The sequence below is a fragment of the Mauremys reevesii genome, linkage group 4 (assembly GCF_016161935.1).
Source record: "Mauremys reevesii isolate NIE-2019 linkage group 4, ASM1616193v1, whole genome shotgun sequence".
Lineage (NCBI taxonomy): Eukaryota > Metazoa > Chordata > Testudines > Geoemydidae > Mauremys > Mauremys reevesii.
In genome coordinates, this window is record NC_052626.1 from 56,886,323 (window position 1) to 56,907,951 (window position 21,629).

The following is a 21,629-nucleotide window of genomic DNA, read 5'->3' on the forward strand; positions in this document are numbered from 1 at the left end:
TTATGATTCCATTTACTAGAAAGTGTGTAGTGAAGAGGTAGGGATCCAGATAATACTGATATCACTTAAAATACAGACTGAAATACTCAAATCTGAGCTGATGAAAAGAAAGGGCAATCCTTGTACTGAGGCATTCTCTTTAATTCCCCAAAATTGTAGATCTCACTCTTGACGTTCCATTATAAGGGAGAGATGCGTTTAAGTGATTTCTTTAGTCTGAGGCACATGGACCCCCCTTTTCTTTTTCAAAGTCCATGTACATTTTGCTAAGAATAATGGAGTTAGAATTAACATAGTTTATCTACAGCATTTTCCCAAGTTATTGTTAGAGCTGTTATGGTAGATTGTACAATTGGAACACATTGTGCTAATGAGAAAATAAAAATGTTGTGTTAAGGACTAATGATATGGAACTGGTGCCAAAAGAATTAAGTAACCTCCATGTGTCATTCTTTTTGCAAGGTATTCAATATCTGAAAGCAAAATTATTTCAGCGGATACTAGCAATTGTTGAGTAAAATTATTATTTACAGCTAGTAGTGACTGATGCATTGTGATCATCCATCAATGGTTATGTTTACAGGGGCATTAAATATATATTTAACACCCTCAAGGATCCTATATCACTTTACAAACTCAACAAACTGATATTAATCATTTCAGCCACCCTTAAGATGAAAAGGGTATTCAGATTGTGTGAATGTAATTACTGGGGCTAAAATTTAGCTGGGACGATAAATCATACTACTCTGGCAAAAAGTGCAATGGAATTGAATGACTCCAAATGAACCTGGGCTTTATATCTTCTTCAAAAGTCAGCATGGCGTTCTCTCATCTTGTGTTATTACGGTGCGCGAATAGTTGAAAGGCAGAGATAAGACCCACTAAAACATCAGTACCACTTCTTGAAGCTCCTAAGTGTTTCTTTGAGGTCTTCCATCTAGAAAGGCCTGGACTGACCGTGATTAGTTTGGTGATCCATCAGGAACTCAGGTCAATGTAAGAATGGTTAGATGAATCATAAGAAGTTTTTGGTACATGCTGATGCTTTCAAAACATCATTCCCCTTGATGGGTAGTATGTCTTAAAGATGTTTATCACTGTAACTGGTTTTCCTGTCAATAGTTTTTCCATGCAGGAGTCCTGTAGACTGATGATTCTTAAAATAGTAAATTAAGTCCTCCTTTTCCTGCAAGGTAGAGCTTAGAAAGGAAAGATTTTTGTTTTTACATTGAAATTTTGTTATGCTATCTTTAAAAAGAAGTTTAAAGAATCTCAAAGGTTTACTAATAATCTCTCTTACCCTTTTCTAAGTGATCTTGCTAGAAAAGACTGAGGAATTAATTATGCATTATTGTTATAGGCAAATTATCAGTATTAGAATTGCCTGGACAAAGTAGATTTCAGCTATTATACAAGTACTATATATAATTCAAAATTAGGTAGCAGATTTTAGCACAATATTGAAGCAAGAGGTGCAAAGTATTAAAATTACATTTGAAATATTGTTTCTGCCAAATGCAATTTATTTGCCCAATTACAGGCTTTGTATTTTTAATTGCACGTTTTCCTCCAAACATGATTTTATTTTTACATTCCATAGGTTATATTACACCAAGAAGGACATATGGATGATGGTCTAACATTACAAAGGTGTCAACACGAAGAATCCCAGGCTGCTCGAATCATTCGCAATACTTCCAGTTTATTTAGCCAGTTCATAAGGTATATGGCACAGCGTTATCTATAATGGGTTTCATGTACTTCTTTTCAAATATACTGAAATGTTTGAATTTAATTATTTTTAGATTTATAATTAGATCTGGGACCTATCTTTGCCATTAAGGCCTGTCTCTACAATCAGCCAAACTTGAACAATGAACCCAAACACCATACGGTGCTAGAAGTTCATATTTGGGTCCAATTCCAATTTTCATTTGGCCCTATGTTTACTGATAGCATGTCCCCATCATATACTTTTTATTAATTTTGTAAATTTTCTCAAAAGGTATGTTTACCATCATCTGCCCTTAATAGGTTGTTTCCAGATGTAGCAGACTGTTTCCCACCAAGAAACAGAGACCTGAGAGAATGGATGAGCTTTGCACTATGTCTGGAAAGTTTCAGGCTCTGTTGGATCAATGAGAATTGAATTCCAGAGTAAAGGCTTTTCCACAAAAAATGCTTTAACTCAGTCCCCAAAATGCTCATATTTTAGAGAGTGTTAACAGAACCATCTTACTGATCTGAGTTCGTCCCAGCTACACGTGGGGAAGAAGCGATTCCCTTAAGTAGCTAGGACTCAGACCATTTATGACTTTGTAGCTCAAAATCAACCCTTTGAATTCTATTCAGAAGTGAACTGCATCCGTTTACAAAGTTTGGAGAATAGGTGTTTTATGCTCCCAGTGGTCAAACTCCATTAAGTGGGTGGGGCCACATTCTGCATCCTAAAACATCAGACTGTTCTTTGAGTGCTTGCTCATGTAGATTCCATTCTAGGTGTGTGCACGCCCACATGCACAGTCACCAGAGATTTTTGCCTTAGGGGTATCTGTAGAGTTGGCTGTGGCACCTCTTGAGTGCCATGCTCATGCGCTGGTATATTAGGTGCTGCCGACCCTATGCCCTCCGAGTTCCTTCTTACTGCCTGCGACAGTTAGAGTGCCTCATCTTGAACTGCAAGAGTGTTAGCCGTTTTTGTTACCTCCTCCTTTGTATATAGTTCTTAGGTTCTGCCTCCTCCGTCCAGGTCCTAGGGGACTCCTATAGGAAAAAGGACAGAGACAAGGGATTTAAATGATGACACCCTTCGTCTTCCCAGTCATCTGCTCAGCCTGGCCCTTCCAGGAACCAAGGAAGGCAGAAACAGGCATTTTGAGGGCATGCTCAAGGATGGTCCTCCAATAACATCCCAGGATCCACCTTCCTGCTCTTTCCTCAACTGCCTGCGCCCCTTCCGGTCAGCCTGGTTGTGGCTGACCTCAGACCATTGGGTGTGTGACATAATATCTTCGGGCTACACCCTGCAGTTCTTGGCCGACTCTCCATCCACCCCGTCCCCGTCCCTTTTCAGGGACCCTTCTCACAAGCAGCTCCTCATCCTGGAAGTAGATAACCTCCTCAGAATGGGGGCAATAGAGAACGTCCCTCTGGAGATGAGGGGGAAAGGATTCTACTGCTGTTTTTTTTTTCTAATCCTGAAAGTGAAAGGGGTCCTCAGACCCGTCTTGGATCTGACACGCCTCAACAAACACCTCAGAAAGTTGAAGTTCCACATGGTTTCCCTGACCACCCTCAACTTGAAGAATACATATTTCCATATTTCCATTTTTCCAGGATACAACGATTCCTCCTTTTGTGTTGGGCCAGTGCCATTTCCAATTCATGGCACCGCCCTTTGGTGTCTTGTCAGCCCCAAGGATGTTCACAAAGTGCATAGTGCCAGTGGCCACTTACCTGCGGCATTAAGGTTTCAAATTTACCAGTACCTCAATGACTAGCTAATAAAGGTCCGGTCCGGGGATCAAGTGTGGTGGCATCTCGATCTCAGCATGCAGGGTTGTTGGTCAAGGTGGTCACACAGTTTCATATGGGCCAGGACATATACTTACTTGTCTTTTTCCCAAAGCCACATAAATTGGAGGAGGAGCATAGGTTGTATTCTCTAGATGTTAAGAGGGCTCTAGTCTTCTACACTGAAAGGACTAAGCCATTCCACAAGTCAACACAATTGTTCATCACGTTGTCCAACAGAATGAAAGGTTATCTAGTGTCTGCTCAAAGAATTTCTTCTTGGATCACTGCCTGTATTTGCTGCTGCTATGATCAGGCAAAAGTTGCCCCCTCCAGCAATTGGAACTGCCCATTCAACCAGGGTGAAAGCCTCTTTGGCAGCTTTCCTAGCCCAGGTGCTGATCCAGCATATCTGCAGGACAGTCATCAGGTCATCCATCCACACGTTCATATCCCATTATGCATGTACTGGGATGGGATGATGCTGGCTTTGGTAGAGCAGTGTTGCATGCCACAAGACCATGAACTCCAAGCCCACTCCAAGGATACTGTTTGTGAATCACCTAGAATGGAATCAACGTGAGCAAGCACTCTGAGAAAAAAATGGTTACCTACCTTTTCATAACTTGTTCTTCGAGAGGTGTTGCTCATGTCCATTCCAATGTCCACCCTCCTGCTCCTCTGTTGGAGTTGCTGGCAAGAAAGAACTAAAAGGGTGTAGGGCCAGCAGCACCTAATATACCAGTACACGAGCACAGCACTCAAGAAGGCATCACAGCTGACCCTACAGATACCGCTAGGGCAAAAATCTCTGATGACTCTGCATGTGGGCATGCACACACCTAGAATAGAATGAACATGAGCAACACTTGAAGAAAAAATGGTTACCTACATTTTTGTAACTGTTGTACTTCAAGTGTCTCCTATGTACAGATCATTTCAGCCTGGATATCTCAAGTATGTGTTGATAATTTTATTTATGTCTCCTTCAGAGAGAAGCATGTGTAGCAATTTAACCAACGGGAAATTGGTGGTGGTGGTGTGGGGGGGGGGGGGTAAGCACATCAGGCTGATCCTGATATTAGCTGTGAATTGAGGAATGGACAGGGATCCACATTCATCTCAAAACTGTGCAACTAACTAACAAAACCTAATGTATTGCTAACAAAGTAATAGTGTTAACACCATCTCTAACATGGTGTCAAGATGCTTCTCCTACCCAGCCAGCATCCCTCCATTTTAGGATTGAGTCTCATCTGTGTTCTGATCTTGTCTAGACACCAGGACAAGACAACTGCCCTCTGGGTAGATGAGTCATCACTACCATTTGATTCTCTCTGAGAGAAAGAAAGAACGAAACCACTAAAGTGTTGCCCCCATCTAACCTTGTCATGACATTAGAAAAGTCTACAAACCTTGTGGCTTCAGTGGTTGATGACAGTTTTAAGAAAGTCTGCTTGGACATTTGACTTCTGTCCATTGATAGGAGGCGAACACCAACTGAGGAGATTGTGTTGTCTGGGCACCGTAACTGTATTGAAAACCTATGTGAAAGCACTCAAGGAAATTGGAGATCTTCACATAACACCAGAATGTTCCTATCACAACCTTCTCCATAACTTTCTTCATGAAGGGTGGTTTAAAAAAAGGGCAGTAATTGGCCTGACTGCTGTACCACACATGTGAGAGAAGGTAATATTTTCCTTTCCCAAAGAGATATTAATCTCAGCCAACATTAGAACAAAATTCCCTTCTGCTAGATTTTACCAGTCATGAAGACCAAGCATCTAAATTTGTAGGTTGCAGACAGGGTCTCCACCTTACCATAAATAAATAAATAAATAAAAATCTTGGACCTCGGTGAACAAAACTGACAAATTCAGCCAGAGTAGATGTCAGATTTGTCACATTCTCCAATGTTGCTATCTCAGAGGTAACTATTTAAGCCGGCATTTAATCAACTGTAGCTACAAAGTAAATACTTTTCTCAATGAAAAACTTTTAACTTACTTTTACATTATTCATGCAAATGAATACTTAGCCTAAGTTTTTCAGCTGTCTTAGATCAGGTTTTAAAAAAAAGTATATATTGCCAAAAAAGATCTGATCAACTATGGTGTAGCTAGCTGGTTTATTATGGTCTACAGTATTGTTTAGAATCATTGCTGTCAGGTATCAAGTTAGATTAGTATTATCAGACTTCAGTTGCCCAATAAAGGTTGAGACTTTAAATGGAATCATTCTGAACTGTCTGTTCCAATCATAGTTTGGAGTTCAGATACAGAAGCAGAGTATGTGCATAGATGAAGTTACCCTTTTGGAAGATAGAAATTACTATAATATTTAGATATATGTCATAGCTGAAAACATTTTTTAAATCAGGAGGCATATTTTTGGTGTGTTGCATAGTGAAATCAGTATGCTACTTCTGCTTTTTCTCTTGTTCTTTTTCCCTCTTGAGTAAATTGATTGTTGTATTACTAGCCTTCCAGAATAATATGCTTTAATAACCAGTAACATGTGTATCTTAAAGGAAGTGAAAATACAGTCTTCCTTTTGCTGATCTACTTCTGTGTCTTGTGTTCTGTCGAGGTGATTTCTAGGGTGAAAGGGAAGTTCAGACTCTGTGTGCATTAATTTCTAATGACTATGGGGAAATGTGTAAGAATAGAGTGAAATTAAGAATCTTGGTATGCTATTTTGAAAACTCTGGAGTTAGCATAGAGAAGTAATGCAAAGATGGAAATTGACAACACAAACATTCCTAGAGATGGTTTCAAAGCTTTTACGTCCGGATCTATATCCGGATCTGAACTTCTCTCAGCTTGGGGCATGTTAAGTTATTGGATTTTTATTCAGGCCCATCTCTGACAATAACCAAAGCACATTTGGAAGAACATATTTCATTTATTTGGAACAGCATATTTCCTTTGCTCCTGGTTCAGTATATTCAGTTTTACAAGGGAACTGTACAGCAAAAGGAGGGGGAAAATCATAGTAATAGAGCTGGAAAATATCAGTCTCTCTGACCTAAACAACATTACTGAAAATACTGCTGTCTCTTTCTCCTGCTCCTCTTTTTCTAAGAGATGTTGGAAAAATAGCCACAGTTGCTTTACGATGTGTATAGTAGGTCTTGTCAACAATTTTCTATCAAAACTGTTTGATAGAAAATTGAGGATTTTTTCCTTTTAATTGAACATTGTCATGGAGAGTGTATGTGTGTTTTTTCTGTCAGTTTTGATGAAAAAGAAATGGTTTGCATTTTCATTAAAATTTTCTGTGAAGGGGAATTTTCTTTCCAATCAGCTCTACTGTGGAAGTACTATGCTTTATTGTTGTATTTGCCTGATCGTAATTGAAACAATCATCTCCTTGGAAAATGTGATGATGACTCAAATTTGAGTGAGGAGAGACTGAGTGGCAGTGTTTTCTACTTCTCTTTCCTTCTTCTTGCCCCCAGCCCCCGCATATAACATTGCATATAACTTGATCCCTTCTCCACACTCTTCGAAAGATGTCTCTTTAATTTTTTTGCAAAAATACAAAACAATATGGCAATATGCAGCTATCCTTGTACCACTATTGATCTATTTGTTACATCCCAATTTAATGGGAGCAATCTCTAGTAGAGAATCCATTACAAAATTAATAAATAGCAGTTTTCTTTATCTTGTTGCTTTCCCACATCATCTTATTTACTCACTTTGTCTGTTCTCTTTTTCATTTTTTTTCTTCTCCTTCGTGTTACACATATGTAGGAACTAACATTCATAGATTTTAAGGCCAGAAAAGATCATTGTGATCATTTACTCTCACCTCCTGTATACTACAGGCCATCGGACTTCCCTGAATATCATGATCCAGCTTCAGGCAGGCTTGTTTGTTCACTGAATAAACAGTTGTATGAGTTACTGACAAGTCAGGTTAATTGCTGCCTAATGTTACACTTGGGGCACATGTAGCAAGTATTTTATTTCTAGCCATTTCTGGTCATATGTATAAAAGGAACTGCTTTAGATATCAAAAGGCCAATAGGTTGCTATATTAATATTGTAACTTAAATTGTATAGAGAGATTAATACTGTCAATTTCTCTTTCTCAATTATTAGTGGAAACAACAGAACAGCAGCACCCATTGCCCTGCCTATTGAGGAGGTACTTGAGACCCTGCAAGACCTGATTACTTATTTTCAGCCTCCAGAAGAAGAACTAGAACATGAAGATAAGCAAAACAAACTTCGCTCACTCAAAAACAGACAAAATTTGTTCAAAGAAGAGGTGAGGGGAGATTATTAGATTGCATCAGCATATCCTATAACTAGCATTAATAGGAAAGCAAAATGTTCGTTTCCAGAGGCATGAACACTGGGATTTGTATGTACATATTTGCTGTGGGTATATGTAGTAAATTGTAAAATCATATGCTACATTGCTGTTAGCATGCACCTTTGACTGCCTCACCTGGTCACTGTCTACTCATCCATGTCCATTTGTATTTAGTCTAATATTTCACTCTTCTGAGCATCTTCAAACAAGTGTCATTATTAACGAAATCATACTGACACAAAAAAGTGACTTATTCTCTCCCCCCCGACCCCCTCAATTACACTAGAGGCCCAAGATGGCGTATGTTAAGTCTTGGACCAATGATGAGTTTAAGGTCTGATAGCTTGCCAACCCCCAAGGGTTAGAAACATGAGCTTTATACTGCAGAGGAATCCCAGTTTTACGAAAGGGGATACATTACTTAATTCTAGCTTTGTTAGGCCCATCTTTAAAAAAGGGAAGGAGGAGGATCCGGGGAACTACAGGCCAGTCAGCCTCATCTCAGTCCCTGGAAAAATCATGGAGCAAGTCCTCAAGGAATCAATTCTGAAGCACTAAGAGGAGAGGAAGGTGATCAGGAACAGTCAGCATGGATTCACCAAGGGCAAGTCATGCCAGACTAACCTAATTGCATTCTCTGACGAGATAACTGTCTCTGTGGATGAGGGGAAAGCAGTGAACATGTTATTCCTTGACTTCAGCAAAGATTTTGATTCAGTCTCCTACAAAAGTCCTGTGGCACCTTATAGACCAAAAGATGTATTGGAGCATAAGCTTTTGTGGGTGAATACCCACTTTTGTATTCACCCACGAAAGCTTATGCACCAATACATCTGTTAGTCTATAAGGTGCCACAGGACTCTTTTGTTGCTTTTTACAGATCCAGACTAACATGGCTACCCCTCTGATACTAGTCTCCCACAGTATTCTTGCCAGCAAGTTAAAGAAGTATGGGCTGGATGAATGGACTATAAGGTGGATAGAAAGCTGGCTAGATCGTCGGGCTCAACGGGTAGTGATCAATGGCTCCATGTCTAGTTGGCAGCCGGTATCAAGCGGAGTGCCCCAAGGGTCGGTCCTGGGGCCGGTTTTGTTCAATATCTTCATTAATGATCTAGAGGATGGTGTGGACTGCACCGTCAGCATGACTTATGAGGAGAGGCTGAGGGAACTGGGATTGTTTAGTCTGCAGAAGAGAAGAATGAGGGGGGATTTCAACTACCTGAAAAGGGGTTCCAAAGAGGATGGATCTAGAAGAGGGATCGGCAACCTTTGGCATGTGGCTTGACGGGGTAAGCATCCTGGCAGGCCAGGCCAGTCTGTTTACCTGCCATGTCCGCAGGTTCGGCCGATCGCGGCTCCCACTTTCTGCGGTTTGCCACTCCAGGCTAATGGTAGCGGTGGGAAGTGGCAGCCAGCACATCCCTCAGCCCGTGCCACTTCCCGCAGCCCCCATTGGCCTAGGATGGTGAACCGCAGCCAGTGGGAGCCTGATCTAGACTGTTCTCAGTGGTACCAGATGACAGAACAAGGAGTAATGGTCTCAAGTTGCAATGGACTCTCCTTCCTTAGAGGTTTTTAAGGTCATGCTTGACAAAGCCCCTGGCTGGGATGATTTAGTTGGGGATTGGTCCTGCTTTGAGCAGGAGGTTGGACTAAATGACCTCCTGAGGTTCCTTCCAACCCTGATAGTCTATGATTATTATAAAGTAATGAAAATGAGTTACAACTACAAGGGACATAAAAAGCAATAAAAAGAGGTTCTATAATACTTTATAAGCAAGAGAAAGATGAAAGAAAGTAAAGGTTCTGTACTTAATGGGGAAGGAGAGCAAAAAACAGATGAGACAGAGAAGGCTCATGTGTTTAATGCTTTTTATTGCTTCAGTCTTCATTAAAAACATTAATTGTGACCAGATGCTTAACACAGTTAATATTAACAAGAGGGAAGGACCTCATGACAGAATAAGGAATGGACAGGTTAAACAATATTTGGATAAGTTAGATATATTTATATAGACGGAGTCTGATGAAATTCACCCAAGTTACTAGCTGAAGCAGTATCTTAACTTTCAGTGATGAATTTCAAGAACTCATGGAGGACAGGTGAGGTCCCTAATGACGGGAGAAGAGGAAACAGAGTACCAATCTTCAAAACAGGGGGAAAGGAGGAAGTAGGGTGTAGTGGTGCTGGAACAATTTTGATAGTGGAGGTGTTGAAGGCAGAAACCATGTATTTGGGTTGTTATAACTACTTTAAGCCCGGGGGTATGGCAGCAACCTCAGCACCCCTGGTTCCAGTACCTATGTTAGGGTGTTATAGACCAGTCAGCCTAACTTACATATTCAGAAACATATTTGAATAAATTATTAAACGATCAATTTATTCAAAGCTAAAGGATAAAAAGCTGGTATGTAATAGCCAACATGGATTTGTCAAGAACAAATCATGCTAAACCAACCTAATTTCCTCCTTTGACAAGGTAACCGGTCTAGTGGGAAAGGGGGAAGCAGTAGATGTGATGTATTTTGACTTCTGTAAAGCTTTTGACACATTCCCATTTCCCCCCCAGATTAACCCTGGGGCCCGTCCTCCTGCGGTCCCTGGAGAGTCTCTCCTGCCCAGCGCGCTCTGCAGGTGTCCCCCGCCAGGCTGCGCCACTCGGCCCCACCCGCAGGGTCCCGTCCCCCCCACCCCGGGCTCCGGGCTCCTGCGCCGCGCCAGGGTCCCCCATCCAGACAGCGCGGCCTGCAGCCTTGCCCTGCGGGCCCGGCCCCAGGGAGCCCCTCGCCCGGACCCCCCAGTGCAAGGCACCAGACCCCCACCGCTCACCTTCCGTCCTGCACCGCCGCCTGTCCCCGGCCTGCTCCCGGCGCTCGGTGCGCTCCACGTGGGGCTCACCAGCCAGGCGGCCTTAAAGGCACAGGGGCCCTTTTGCCACCTGCCACATTAGCAAGGGGCAGGGAGCGCTTGGCTGCCGAGCCCTGAGCCACCACAGGAGGTGGCTGCGGCGATGTTGGGGCCGCGCTGAGCATGGGGTGCGATGGCCGAGGAGCTGGCCCCCAGCCACGCCTGCCGTGCCCACCCCCCATGGCTTCTCCGGCCGTGCTGCTGCCAGTGCTGGCCCAGCAGGCGCCGCTTTTTGAAAATGTACTGAGGGGAAGCGGCTGCTTCCTCTGCACCCCGCTAGCTATGCTACTGACTTGAATTAGTTGATTTCATTTATAAAAAAGGAAAGTTCTGCTTCTAGAGCAGTTTATTTGGGAGTCGGATTCTATTAACAGAAAATGTAAAGAAGGCCTTTGTAAGATTGTCGTGCTCTTTATTCCTTAATGTGCATTTAGATTAAACTCTAATGGGCAAACCAACAAAAAAAAAAGCTGAATTATCCTCAAAAGAGATATTTACAGAAAAATACATGTTCAAAAAACTCTAATTTCAAGCACAATAGTTCCCTATTTGTTTAAAACAATATTGGCTTTTAAGCTTGTAGCTCAGAAAATGTGTTAAAATGTAAAGGAATATTTTTTGGCATATGCAAATATTTTCCTCTATATTATGTCCTTTTTTAGGGAATGCTGGCACTAGTTTTGAACTGCATCGATCGCTTAAACGTCTACAACAGTGCAGCTCATTTTGCGGGAGTTGCAAGGGAGGAAAGTGGAACAGCATGGAAAGAAATTCTGAATCTCCTTTACAAATTGCTAGGTGAGTTCTCAAGCAGTCCATTGTACTGTAAGAACTTTTTTCCCATCCCTTGAAAAAAGACTTTTATGTTGGATATATGCTGCCATGTGAACTACATTATTTGTTTTACCTGCATTCTGCCATATATTTCATGTTATAGCAGTTTCGGATGATGACCCAGCACATGTTCATTTTAAGAACACTTTCACAGCAGATTTGACAAAACGCAAAGAAGGTACCAATGTGAGATTTTTAAAAATAGCTAATGCACTCAACTCAAGGTTTAAGAATCTGAAATGCTGTCCAAAATCTGAGAGGGACGAAATGTGGAGCATGCTTTCAGAAGTCTTAAAAGAGCAACACTCAGTTGTGGAAACTACAGAACCCGAACCACCAAAAAAGAAAATCAACCTTCTGCTGGTGGCATCTGACTCGGATAATGAAAATGAACATGCGTCGGTCCACACTGCTTTTGATTGTTATCAAGCAGAAACTATCATCAGCATGGACACATGTCCTCTAGAATGGTGGTTGAAGCATGAAGAGACATAGGAATCGTTAGAGCATCTGTCACGTAAATTTCTTGCTACGCCGGCTAGCCTGAAGAGAAAAGAGTACGTAGGAAGCAAGCAGCTCCCAACCAAGATACATACGTTTGCAACAACTGCCAAAGATCATGCAAATCTTGGATCAGACTATTCAGTCACATGGAACATTGCAAATCATCTACATTATTGGCTGAAATTCCCACCATCTTGCACAGATGAAAGGATGCCAGCACAATCCCTTTTATAAGAGTTTGTTAACTAGAGGGCAAGCTAATATTCTGGAGAGAGAGAGAGATCTGACTTGTTGGCAAACAGGGGTGGTTTAGTTCTGGAAGCATGGACAGACTCATGTTGCTGTGGTCTGTTTGCTAAAGGTTGCTTTAAACCATAAGGTTTGGAACCAGAAACACACTTCCTCAAAGTGCAATGGTTTTTAGATCCTGGATATTGGTATAGGCCCATCTTTATCTTACATATGAGAATATTCTCTCTTATTTTCCTGAAGAAAAAAAAATAATTCACTCCTACATGGACACCATAAACACATTTTATAAATAGACCACACAAGCACTGAGTGTTGCATCACAAGTTTTTCTACTTTTCTAGGTGTGGTGTTTAGTTTTTTCTAGGGCTGTCAAGTGAATAAAAAAATTGTGATTAATTGCACGAGTAATCACACTGTTAAACAATATATTGATTTCTATTACAACACAGACTACAAAGTGTACAGTGCTCACTTTATATTTATTTTTATTACAAATATTTGCACTGTAAAAACAAAAGAAATAGTATTTTTCAATTCACCTGATACAGGTATTGTAGTGTAATCTCTGTCATGAAAGTTGAACTTATGTAGAATTATGTACAAAAAATAACTCTATTCAAAACTAAAACAATGTAAAACTTTCGCGCCTACAAGTTCACTTAGAACTACTTCAGCCAATCGCTCAGACAAACAAGTTTAGTTACAATTTGCAGGAGATAATGCTGCCAACTTCTTGTTTACAATGTCTGTTCAAGCAAAGACGACTGCACTGACTGGACTATCTGAGTAGGTTGGAAGACGGATGCATACCCAAGGGCATACTATACAGGGTGCTATCAGCGGGAACAAGAATAACAGGATGACCTAAACTTTGCTATTAAGACACATGAAAGTGAAATACAAAGGAATTTTAGAAGAAGGACTTGTCGTATAGTGTACTTTTAGATGCATTTTTATTTCATTTTTACAAACAAAGCTAGCTCTGGTGCAGAATGATGAGTAAGCTTGTGCCAAAGATTTAGAGCACAGGAAAACAAAGAACAGATGGAATTTGGAGGAAGAGAAAATTCATGCTGGAGTGGAAGTGTATGGATCCCAATGAAGTCAGTGGCAAACTTCCTATTGACTTCAATAGGGTAAGGATTTTCATACTTTTCATTCAGCCATAATATTACAAATTAGAAAAGAAAATAAGAAGAAATCAGAGAAGAAAAGAGCTACCCCAAATTCTTTATTCTTTGTAGTCCTGTGGGACTGCTGTACATCTGCCTCTCCCCCAAAAAACTAGTATGAAATTGTATTTCTTAAAAAAAGAATACTTGCAGTCTTCATCTATTCTACTGTAATAAGTAACAAAAATGTATATCAATTATCCACGTTATAATAAAAATCTTTGATACTTGCTTCAGTGGGCCAATAATTAGTATGGCTATTTTTATCTTTGCTTGATGGTGTGTTTGCAGATTAGTGAGCTGTTCTGTGAGGGGGAACATTAAGGGTTAGTTAATTTCAGTTACATTCAGAAAACAATGCATGTTCTGTGCTGCTGAACAATAATTATCCATTCTATAGCACCTTTAGCTCAGGAGGTGGAGCTAAAAGTCACTTATTTCACCTGGACTTGATCCTGTCCTGCAGTTGCATGGTCTTTTCCCTCCTGGAGATATTTGGGGACAACTTTAGAAGTGTACAGGCCCCTTGGTCATGTGCTGTAGTTAATAGCTGAATTTAAGGAGGGTGGTAGTTTGTATAACTAATAATGGAGTAGACCATGGTGTGCAGATTTCCACCTCCCCAAGTGGAAGGATAGGTGAAATGCCTCCATGATATTTTAAATGCCCTCCCATCTGGACCCTACATGGGCTTCTCCACAAGTATGGGGTCTGTACTGGGGGCAGAGGGAAACCAGGTGGGTCGTGGGGAGGATTGAGTAGGCTGGGTGTGGGCTTAAGGAGGGGTATGCACAGTGTCTAATGTCTGGCCCCAGATAGATTCTCTGGAGAAGATTGTACAGCCCAGGCATAATCTCTTTTCCATGGAACCTCTCCCCTGGGTCCCATTATACAATGGGATTACGGAAGAGGGTTATATAGGGTTTGAGATAAAGATACTTCAGTTGATGGACTAATGGTGTGTTCGGATATAGCAAATATTGTTTTCTAAGTACCACTATTATCAGAATTCTGCTTTATCAAATAGACCACTAACAAACCTCAACTAATGCACAACATTAAGAGTCTGAGATAAATTGTTTTAAGAGTGTATTCATCATTTAAAAGATGTCATGTTTCAAACATTTCAGTTGGGTATGTACATCCCCTCACAAAATAGGAGCAGGATGGGAGGGAAAGGTTCTTTAGTGTCAGCTGTGATGTCTTAATCAACTAGACTAACACCATCAAATTAGTTTCAGATAGGCTACTAAACAGCTATCAAATGGTAACAATGTTTCCTACTGACCAGGGTGGAATTTAGATTAGTAAACTAGATTCCATTACCAGTTTCCTGAGCCAAGTGGTTCAAACAAAATCTAGATGGTTATCTTACTAATAAAAAAATTAAAATATATTTGGTTCATAGGACAAAGGATGGAGAATTGTCATTTTGTTTGGTTTATCCTAGAGATTATATTAACATATTTGTATTCAGCACTGGTTGTTAACACTAATGCTAGTTGAGCCCTTATATTATCAAACCTTTTTTTTTTCCAGCTGCCCTCATTCGTGGTAACAGAAATAACTGCACCCAGTTTTCCAATAACCTCGATTGGCTAATCAGTAAATTGGATAGACTAGAATCTTCCTCAGGTAAGACCCATTTTATAAAAATAAGGTGTTGCTATTGATAATTCTATTACATTCCGTAAAAAGGAAAAGTTTTGCTTGAAAAAATAGTAAGCATCAGAAAACAGCCTTTCTTGCATGAAAATAAAATTAAAGCCTATCTCTCAAATTAACAAACTGTTCTTTTTTTAAGTAAATCTCTCAGATTAACAGTCTGTTCCTTTTTAGCCTATCATTTTCATTCTCCTTGCCAGAGGATGTTGTGAAGGCCAAGACTATAACAGGGTTCAAAAAAGAACTGGATAAGTTTATGGAGGAGAGGTCCATCAATGGCTAAATGGATCTTTGGTCTGACCCGGTATGGCCGGGCTTATGTTCCAGCCCTCCTCCACTTTTTCGTTTGAATTTTCTTTTTCTTAATTTTCCTAGTAGCATCACAGTCAAAGAACCCTGAAATTAATTAATGATATCATATGATTCATAGTACTGCACAGTGGTACTACTCCACAGCTACCAAAATAATTGCAATTAGCTGAGGTGCTGTTTGTTGCTCAGTCCCAGCAAATAACACCAAGAAAACTGTATACATAAAAATCAGTTTTAAAAAAGTTTACAATAAAATACAGTTTGTTAGGAAGACTATTTACTTCAGTGACTAGCTGAAGCGAATTTTGCTTTTTCTCTGTGTTTTTACCAAGATTTATGTCAAGAAAATCATAAATTATAGTTTCAAGATGCATTTTAATTCATATCATATCTTCAGCAGGCTTTAAGGACCAGCTGAGTTCATTCTTTTTAGTCTGGAAATATTGAATAGACTGAGTAAGAGAAGATATGATTATTTTTCCCTTAGGATGTTCTTTTTTCTTTCCCATGTTCTTAAATTGTATTCAGTTCTGCAGATTGTTTAATATCTAAATGATTTTTGTGGCATTCCTATAGGTATTTTGGAAGTATTACATTGCATCTTGATTGAAAGTCCAGAGGCTTTAAATTTGATAGCAGAGGAACATATCAAGTCTATTATTTCATTGCTGGATAAGCACGGACGCAATCATAAGGTATGATTTGAGAAATATAAGACATATTTGTAATATCAAGAATAAGTTATAGAAAAAAGTGAATGAGTCTCTATAATGCTACCTATGTGATACATAGTGTCCTTAAATATATTTTAAAAACCCATAGTGAAGAATACATATTAAATTGCTTTGCAAAGAACAAAATGAAATATGTGAGATCTATAATTGCTTTTCTGTGTAAAATAAATCAGTGTGTGTAGGAGACTGGGTCTTCAAAACATCCTTTCTATGCATGAGCAGCACATTTGTGTCTGTTATAAATATTGATAGGCAACCAAATAATGTGTCAGGATAAGTAAAAAGCTACATGTAAATGTAATCTAGGATCTTGAGACTGTAAATTACTCCATATGGGTTCATGAGTCCACCTGCGTGGAGTAACTTGCAGCCTTGGGGTCCAAGTTCACGGCTGAAGGACTTGCTCTACTGTTTTCATACATCTAACAAGGCAGAGCTCAATCCTACAAGCCCTTATTCAGATAAAAAGTTCCATTGTCTTTTTCATGTGACTATTCATGTGAGCAAGGATTGGGCTCTGAGACTTTTGTAATTAATTTTTTACCATGACCAGGGATCACATGATACAGAAGGCCATAATCTGATCTCATTTACACTAGTGTAAATCCATAGAATTCAATAAATTATTCTGGATTTACACGGGCAAAGTCCACCCAGAATGAGGAATGATATATTATGATTTATACATTCAAATATACAAAAGCAGAAATCAGAATATTAAGATAATATATTTTAAGAAAAATTTCTTCCAACTACATAACTAATTTATCCTGAAAAAGTAAATGAATATTTAATAAAAGCTCCTTTTAAAAAATATACACATCATTTAAAAGGTTCTTACTGTCACCTAAAATCTAACTCTTAAAATGTATTGAATCGGTCTTGCAGATTAATACTGTCCCATGGATTGTAAACAAAGTGTCTAGTGAAGTACCGCAGAGATCTTTGGTAGATCAGGTTTTATTTAATATCTTAATTATCTACAACAGAGTGTGTACAGCATGTTAATGAAATTAACAGATAATGCTAAATTGGGAAGAGTTTTGAGCACCAGTGAACACAGAGAAATAATCCAAAATGACCTAGAGATATTAGTAATAGGAGCAGAACACAACAAAATTCAAGTTGGAAAATCTATATTTGAAGGGAAAATTTTAAAACACCTATATGAAGTAGGCGAGAGAAAGCTGGAAAGCAATAATACTCCAGAAATTATTGAAGAAATAGTGGGAAGCAAAGTAGATAAGGGTATGAAATGTACTGTGGCAGCAAAAAAGGCCAACACAATTTGTAGCTGTATCAAGAATGGCATCACATTACACAACAGAGAATAATTCTCTGGTGTGACTGCAGTTGGAATATTACATGTAGTTCTGGGAACTTTAATATCTGGATGATATTGTCAAGTTGGAGGATGATTAGAGAAGAGGAACCACAATGTTTAGTGGGCTGGAACTTTTTACAGAGAAAGATTATAAGAATTAAATATGGTATAGCTTTCTACATTATAGTATATAGTCTAAAAATATCAGGAGGTTATAAACTCCATTTAGGAAATACAAGGTGACATAACTAGAAGTATGCACTTAAAATTAAGAAAAGGAAAAATTTTGCTGATTATCAGGAAATACTGCCTGTCAGCAAGATCTGTAATGTGAAATGGTCTCTTAAGAAATCCCTTCAGTTAGAACATTTAAATGTAGACATCATAATGAGTATTAAAAATACAAAAGGGAACAATTCTGCATTGGCAGGAAAAGGGGCTAGATGGCCTTTCCATCTATAATGACTACGATTCTGCATCATAGGCCGATTAAACATTTTTATTAATTAATTAATTAATTAATTAATTTTTGTTGTTCTGGGAACAATGTTTCAATTGCCTGCTAGATTTGAAACTCTGTCTTGTAGTAAGAAATATCAAACAAGAAATCTCATTAACCTAATTGGATCTAAACATGGGGGATAAGTCAGTGGTTTGAGCATTGGCCTGATAAACCCAGGGTTGTAAGTTCAGTCCTTGAGGGGGCTACTTAGGGATCTGGGGCAAAATCAGTACTTGGTCCTGCTAGTGAAAGCAGGGGGTAGGACTCAATGATCCTTCAGGGTCCCTTCCAGTTCTATGAGATAGGTATATCTCCATATATATTTAAAACATTCTTTGTTTGTCTGGAGTAATATTGATATTCAGGGGTGAGTTCTGACAAGCAGTCAGAGAATTATGCAGCATGGATTGATTTAAATCAATGGGTGTTAGGTTCCTAATTTGTATATGAACTTTTGAAAATCCCTCTAGCATCTCTCTGTATCTTTAGGTGCCTAAACACTTATGAAGATCTGGCCCTGTGTCCTTTGAGATTTTCAGATTGTAGATTTCATCCTGTCCCACCTGGTTTTCCTCTTCACTGATTAGAAGAAGAAAACAAGCTTTCCTGTTTTTTCAACTCCCAATCCATTTCTCAACTTTCCCAAATTAAGAAAATGTTTTCTCTGTACCTGCAAGCTAAACTGAAACCAAAGTAATTAAGCCAAAAGCTTTACTACACAACAGAAACACAAAGTACTTACATTTGGAAAAATGTAAAATATACAAATTTATCCATTGTAAAGACTGAGGATAAATAGAGATACTTATTTAATATAATGCATGACTTATTTACAAAGCTTAAGTTGACCTCAGAAGCTTCCCCCCCCTTCTGTATGCAATTAAAAGAGAAGCACCCCTAACTCATTAAAATTTGAGTAGGTCTTTTTGATGCACCATATTTTTGCTTTTATTTTGAATGATTTTAATAGATTATAATAAATGTAGAACTTAACATAGGTTATCATAATTTTAAATTTACTTTTAAACAGGTTTATTTTTTAAAATAAAAATGTATTAATTAAAAAATCTGATGTAAATTTTGTAAAAATGATTGATTTAAAAGAAAAAATTGTTTTTTAAATCCACCCTGGAACTTTGGTCATCAATTGCATGAACAGGATGTAAGCAATATACACATCCTGTAAATATTTAGTACCTCATTCTCATTTAGAGTATGTGTACCCTGCAAAAAATGTGTGTTCGTAAATTGTTAGCTAACCCTCATTACATAACCTGAATTAAAATAGCAGTGAAGACACAACAACTCAGCTTTTAACTTGGGTTAACAGCTCAAGTCAACCCTAGGCTGCCATGTAGCAGAGTTAAAAGGAGAGTTGGTGTGTCTTCACTACTATTTTAATCCAAGTTAAGAATATGCCTTTTTTGCAGCATAGATGTACCCATACATTAAGGGCCCTTTACATTTCTCTGGCAGCATAAAGGGAACTTAAAGTGAATGTAAACATCAGTGGCCAGGTAGAATCAGAAAGACCTATTCTTGTGAGATTTATGTCATATTCCATCTTTGCAGACCTAAAGTGTTTTATATAGGTATAAAATTGTATGGGTGCTTGTTTTAACTTATTTAATGTCAACTGTCACTATTACAAGCTATGTCCAGTTCCTGTTTAACCAAAAATGTTAGAAAAATCACCAAAGTTTTCATGTTATATTTCTCCTGTCTCCTGCATATTTTGAAAGGAAATTAAATTGAGATCAGGATTGTATTGTAAACAGTTACATTTACTTGACTGTACCCTGATCTGTTTTAGGTTCTTGATGTGCTTTGCTCTCTGTGTCTCTGTAATGGAGTTGCAGTGCGTGCCAATCAGAACTATATATGCGACAATCTACTCCCCCGAAGAGATTTGCTCTTGCAAACCCGTTTGATTAATGATGTTACAAGGTATAGTGCAATGTTTATTTTGTTGCTATATTTGCAAATAAACAAAGCATTAGTATTTAGTATCAGAGGGGTAGCCGTGTTAGTCTGGATCTGTAAAAGCAGCAAAGAGTCCTGTGGCACCTTATAGACTAACAGACGTAGTGGGCATTCACCCAGAAAGCTCATGCTCCAATACGTCTGTTAGTCTATAAGGTGCCACAGCACTCTTTGCTGCTTTTAGTATTTAGTATGACTTTTAATTAAGAAAATACTCTGTTTTGTTCTGGTGATGGAAAATTGTTTCAGTCTTTATTAGCAATCACTGAAAGACATACTCTTTAGGAAACTTTTAGATGTTAACTGTTTTTTAAGAGTTTCACATTACTAACAATATAGGAAATGTTCTGGAAACTGTCTTGGAAAAGAAATTGCTTGTTGAATTCCCACTTGAAAGGAATGAAAAATGGATTATTTATATAATACCATAAGTACACAAAATACAATGCTGTATTGTAACAAGGTTGCTGCAGGGCCCTCTTGGCTCCTGCCCTTGTTGGGTTGTAAAGTCACTCAGAGACCCTGGGTTCAGTAACCACTGGTGCAGTTTATTTACAGGTCATGCTCCCACTACCTTTTCACCATACAAGTAGCCCTTTACCGTGTGGGGTGAGGGGAGAGCTACCACCCTGCTTCCTCTCCCTTCCTTTTTCCTTTCTTCCTGCTCCCCAGTGGCTTCCTTCCCCTGAGGCTTTTATACAACCCCAGCCTAATTAGGCCACAGCTGTCTCTGCTTCCCCAATTAGGGCCAGGTGGTCTAACCAGCTCCAATTCGCCTCCCTTAATTGGAGCTGGAGTGACGAGGGCTGGCTCAGCAGTTCCTGCTCAGCACCCTGTCACAAGTATGCACATTGGTGAAGTTTGCAAATAAATAACAGGTCCCTTAGAGAGAAAGGATCAAGGCAAAAAATAAGTCCAATACAATTATAGTATAATATAGTACAAACATTGTGTATTACATAAAAGTAATCAATGTTCCTTTTCATTCTCCATGCACACTAGCTAATGGTACACTATTTTCAAATTAAGAAATTAGTATTAAAAAGTTGATAGACATTAACTGAGCATACTTATGATAACTGGCCTAAATTTCTGAGATTTTTGGAGCAGCACTTGAGGGTTTCATATCCAGGTCTCTCCATTGTTTTGGCACTTCTAGCTGACATCTCCTCAGTAATATTATTCAGAGGAGTCCCATTCCAGTTATCTATGGAGTGGACACCGATGTGCATGATGAGTGAGAACATCACTCTTTCATGAGAGAGAGTGAAACTAACATCTTTTAGGCTGTTCCAAAGCAGGGCACTCCTGGATCAGCCTAAGAATATACAGTATGTAAGCATATTGCAAAATAATTTCTGTTTTATCAAGGATTTTATTTCTTCATGTCTCAACCCCCATCTTTTGGTGTCAGGAAAATAGAAACAATATTTTTTTTCTTTTTATAGGATATGTTTTTCCTCCATGCATAGCACCCTGGATTTATTTGTTATTCAGTTCAGCTAAGAATTTGGCACAACTTTTCTCTATCTTTTATTTATTAGTAGTAGTATTTGTTATTTATTATGCAGACATAGAAAGTCATAAAGCA

General features: G+C 39.0%; 1 protein-coding gene across 1 annotated transcript in view; it reads left to right on the top strand.

The window, feature by feature from the left end:
• The window catches only part of RYR3 (ryanodine receptor 3), a 637,001-nt gene that overhangs the window by 218,440 nt on the left and 396,932 nt on the right, over positions 1–21,629 (top strand). The window contains 6 exon segments of the mRNA XM_039536203.1: positions 1,604–1,725; positions 7,629–7,797; positions 11,419–11,554; positions 15,058–15,153; positions 16,072–16,190; positions 19,869–20,002. Of these exon segments, the coding sequence (XP_039392137.1) occupies positions 1,604–1,725; positions 7,629–7,797; positions 11,419–11,554; positions 15,058–15,153; positions 16,072–16,190; positions 19,869–20,002 (776 nt within the window).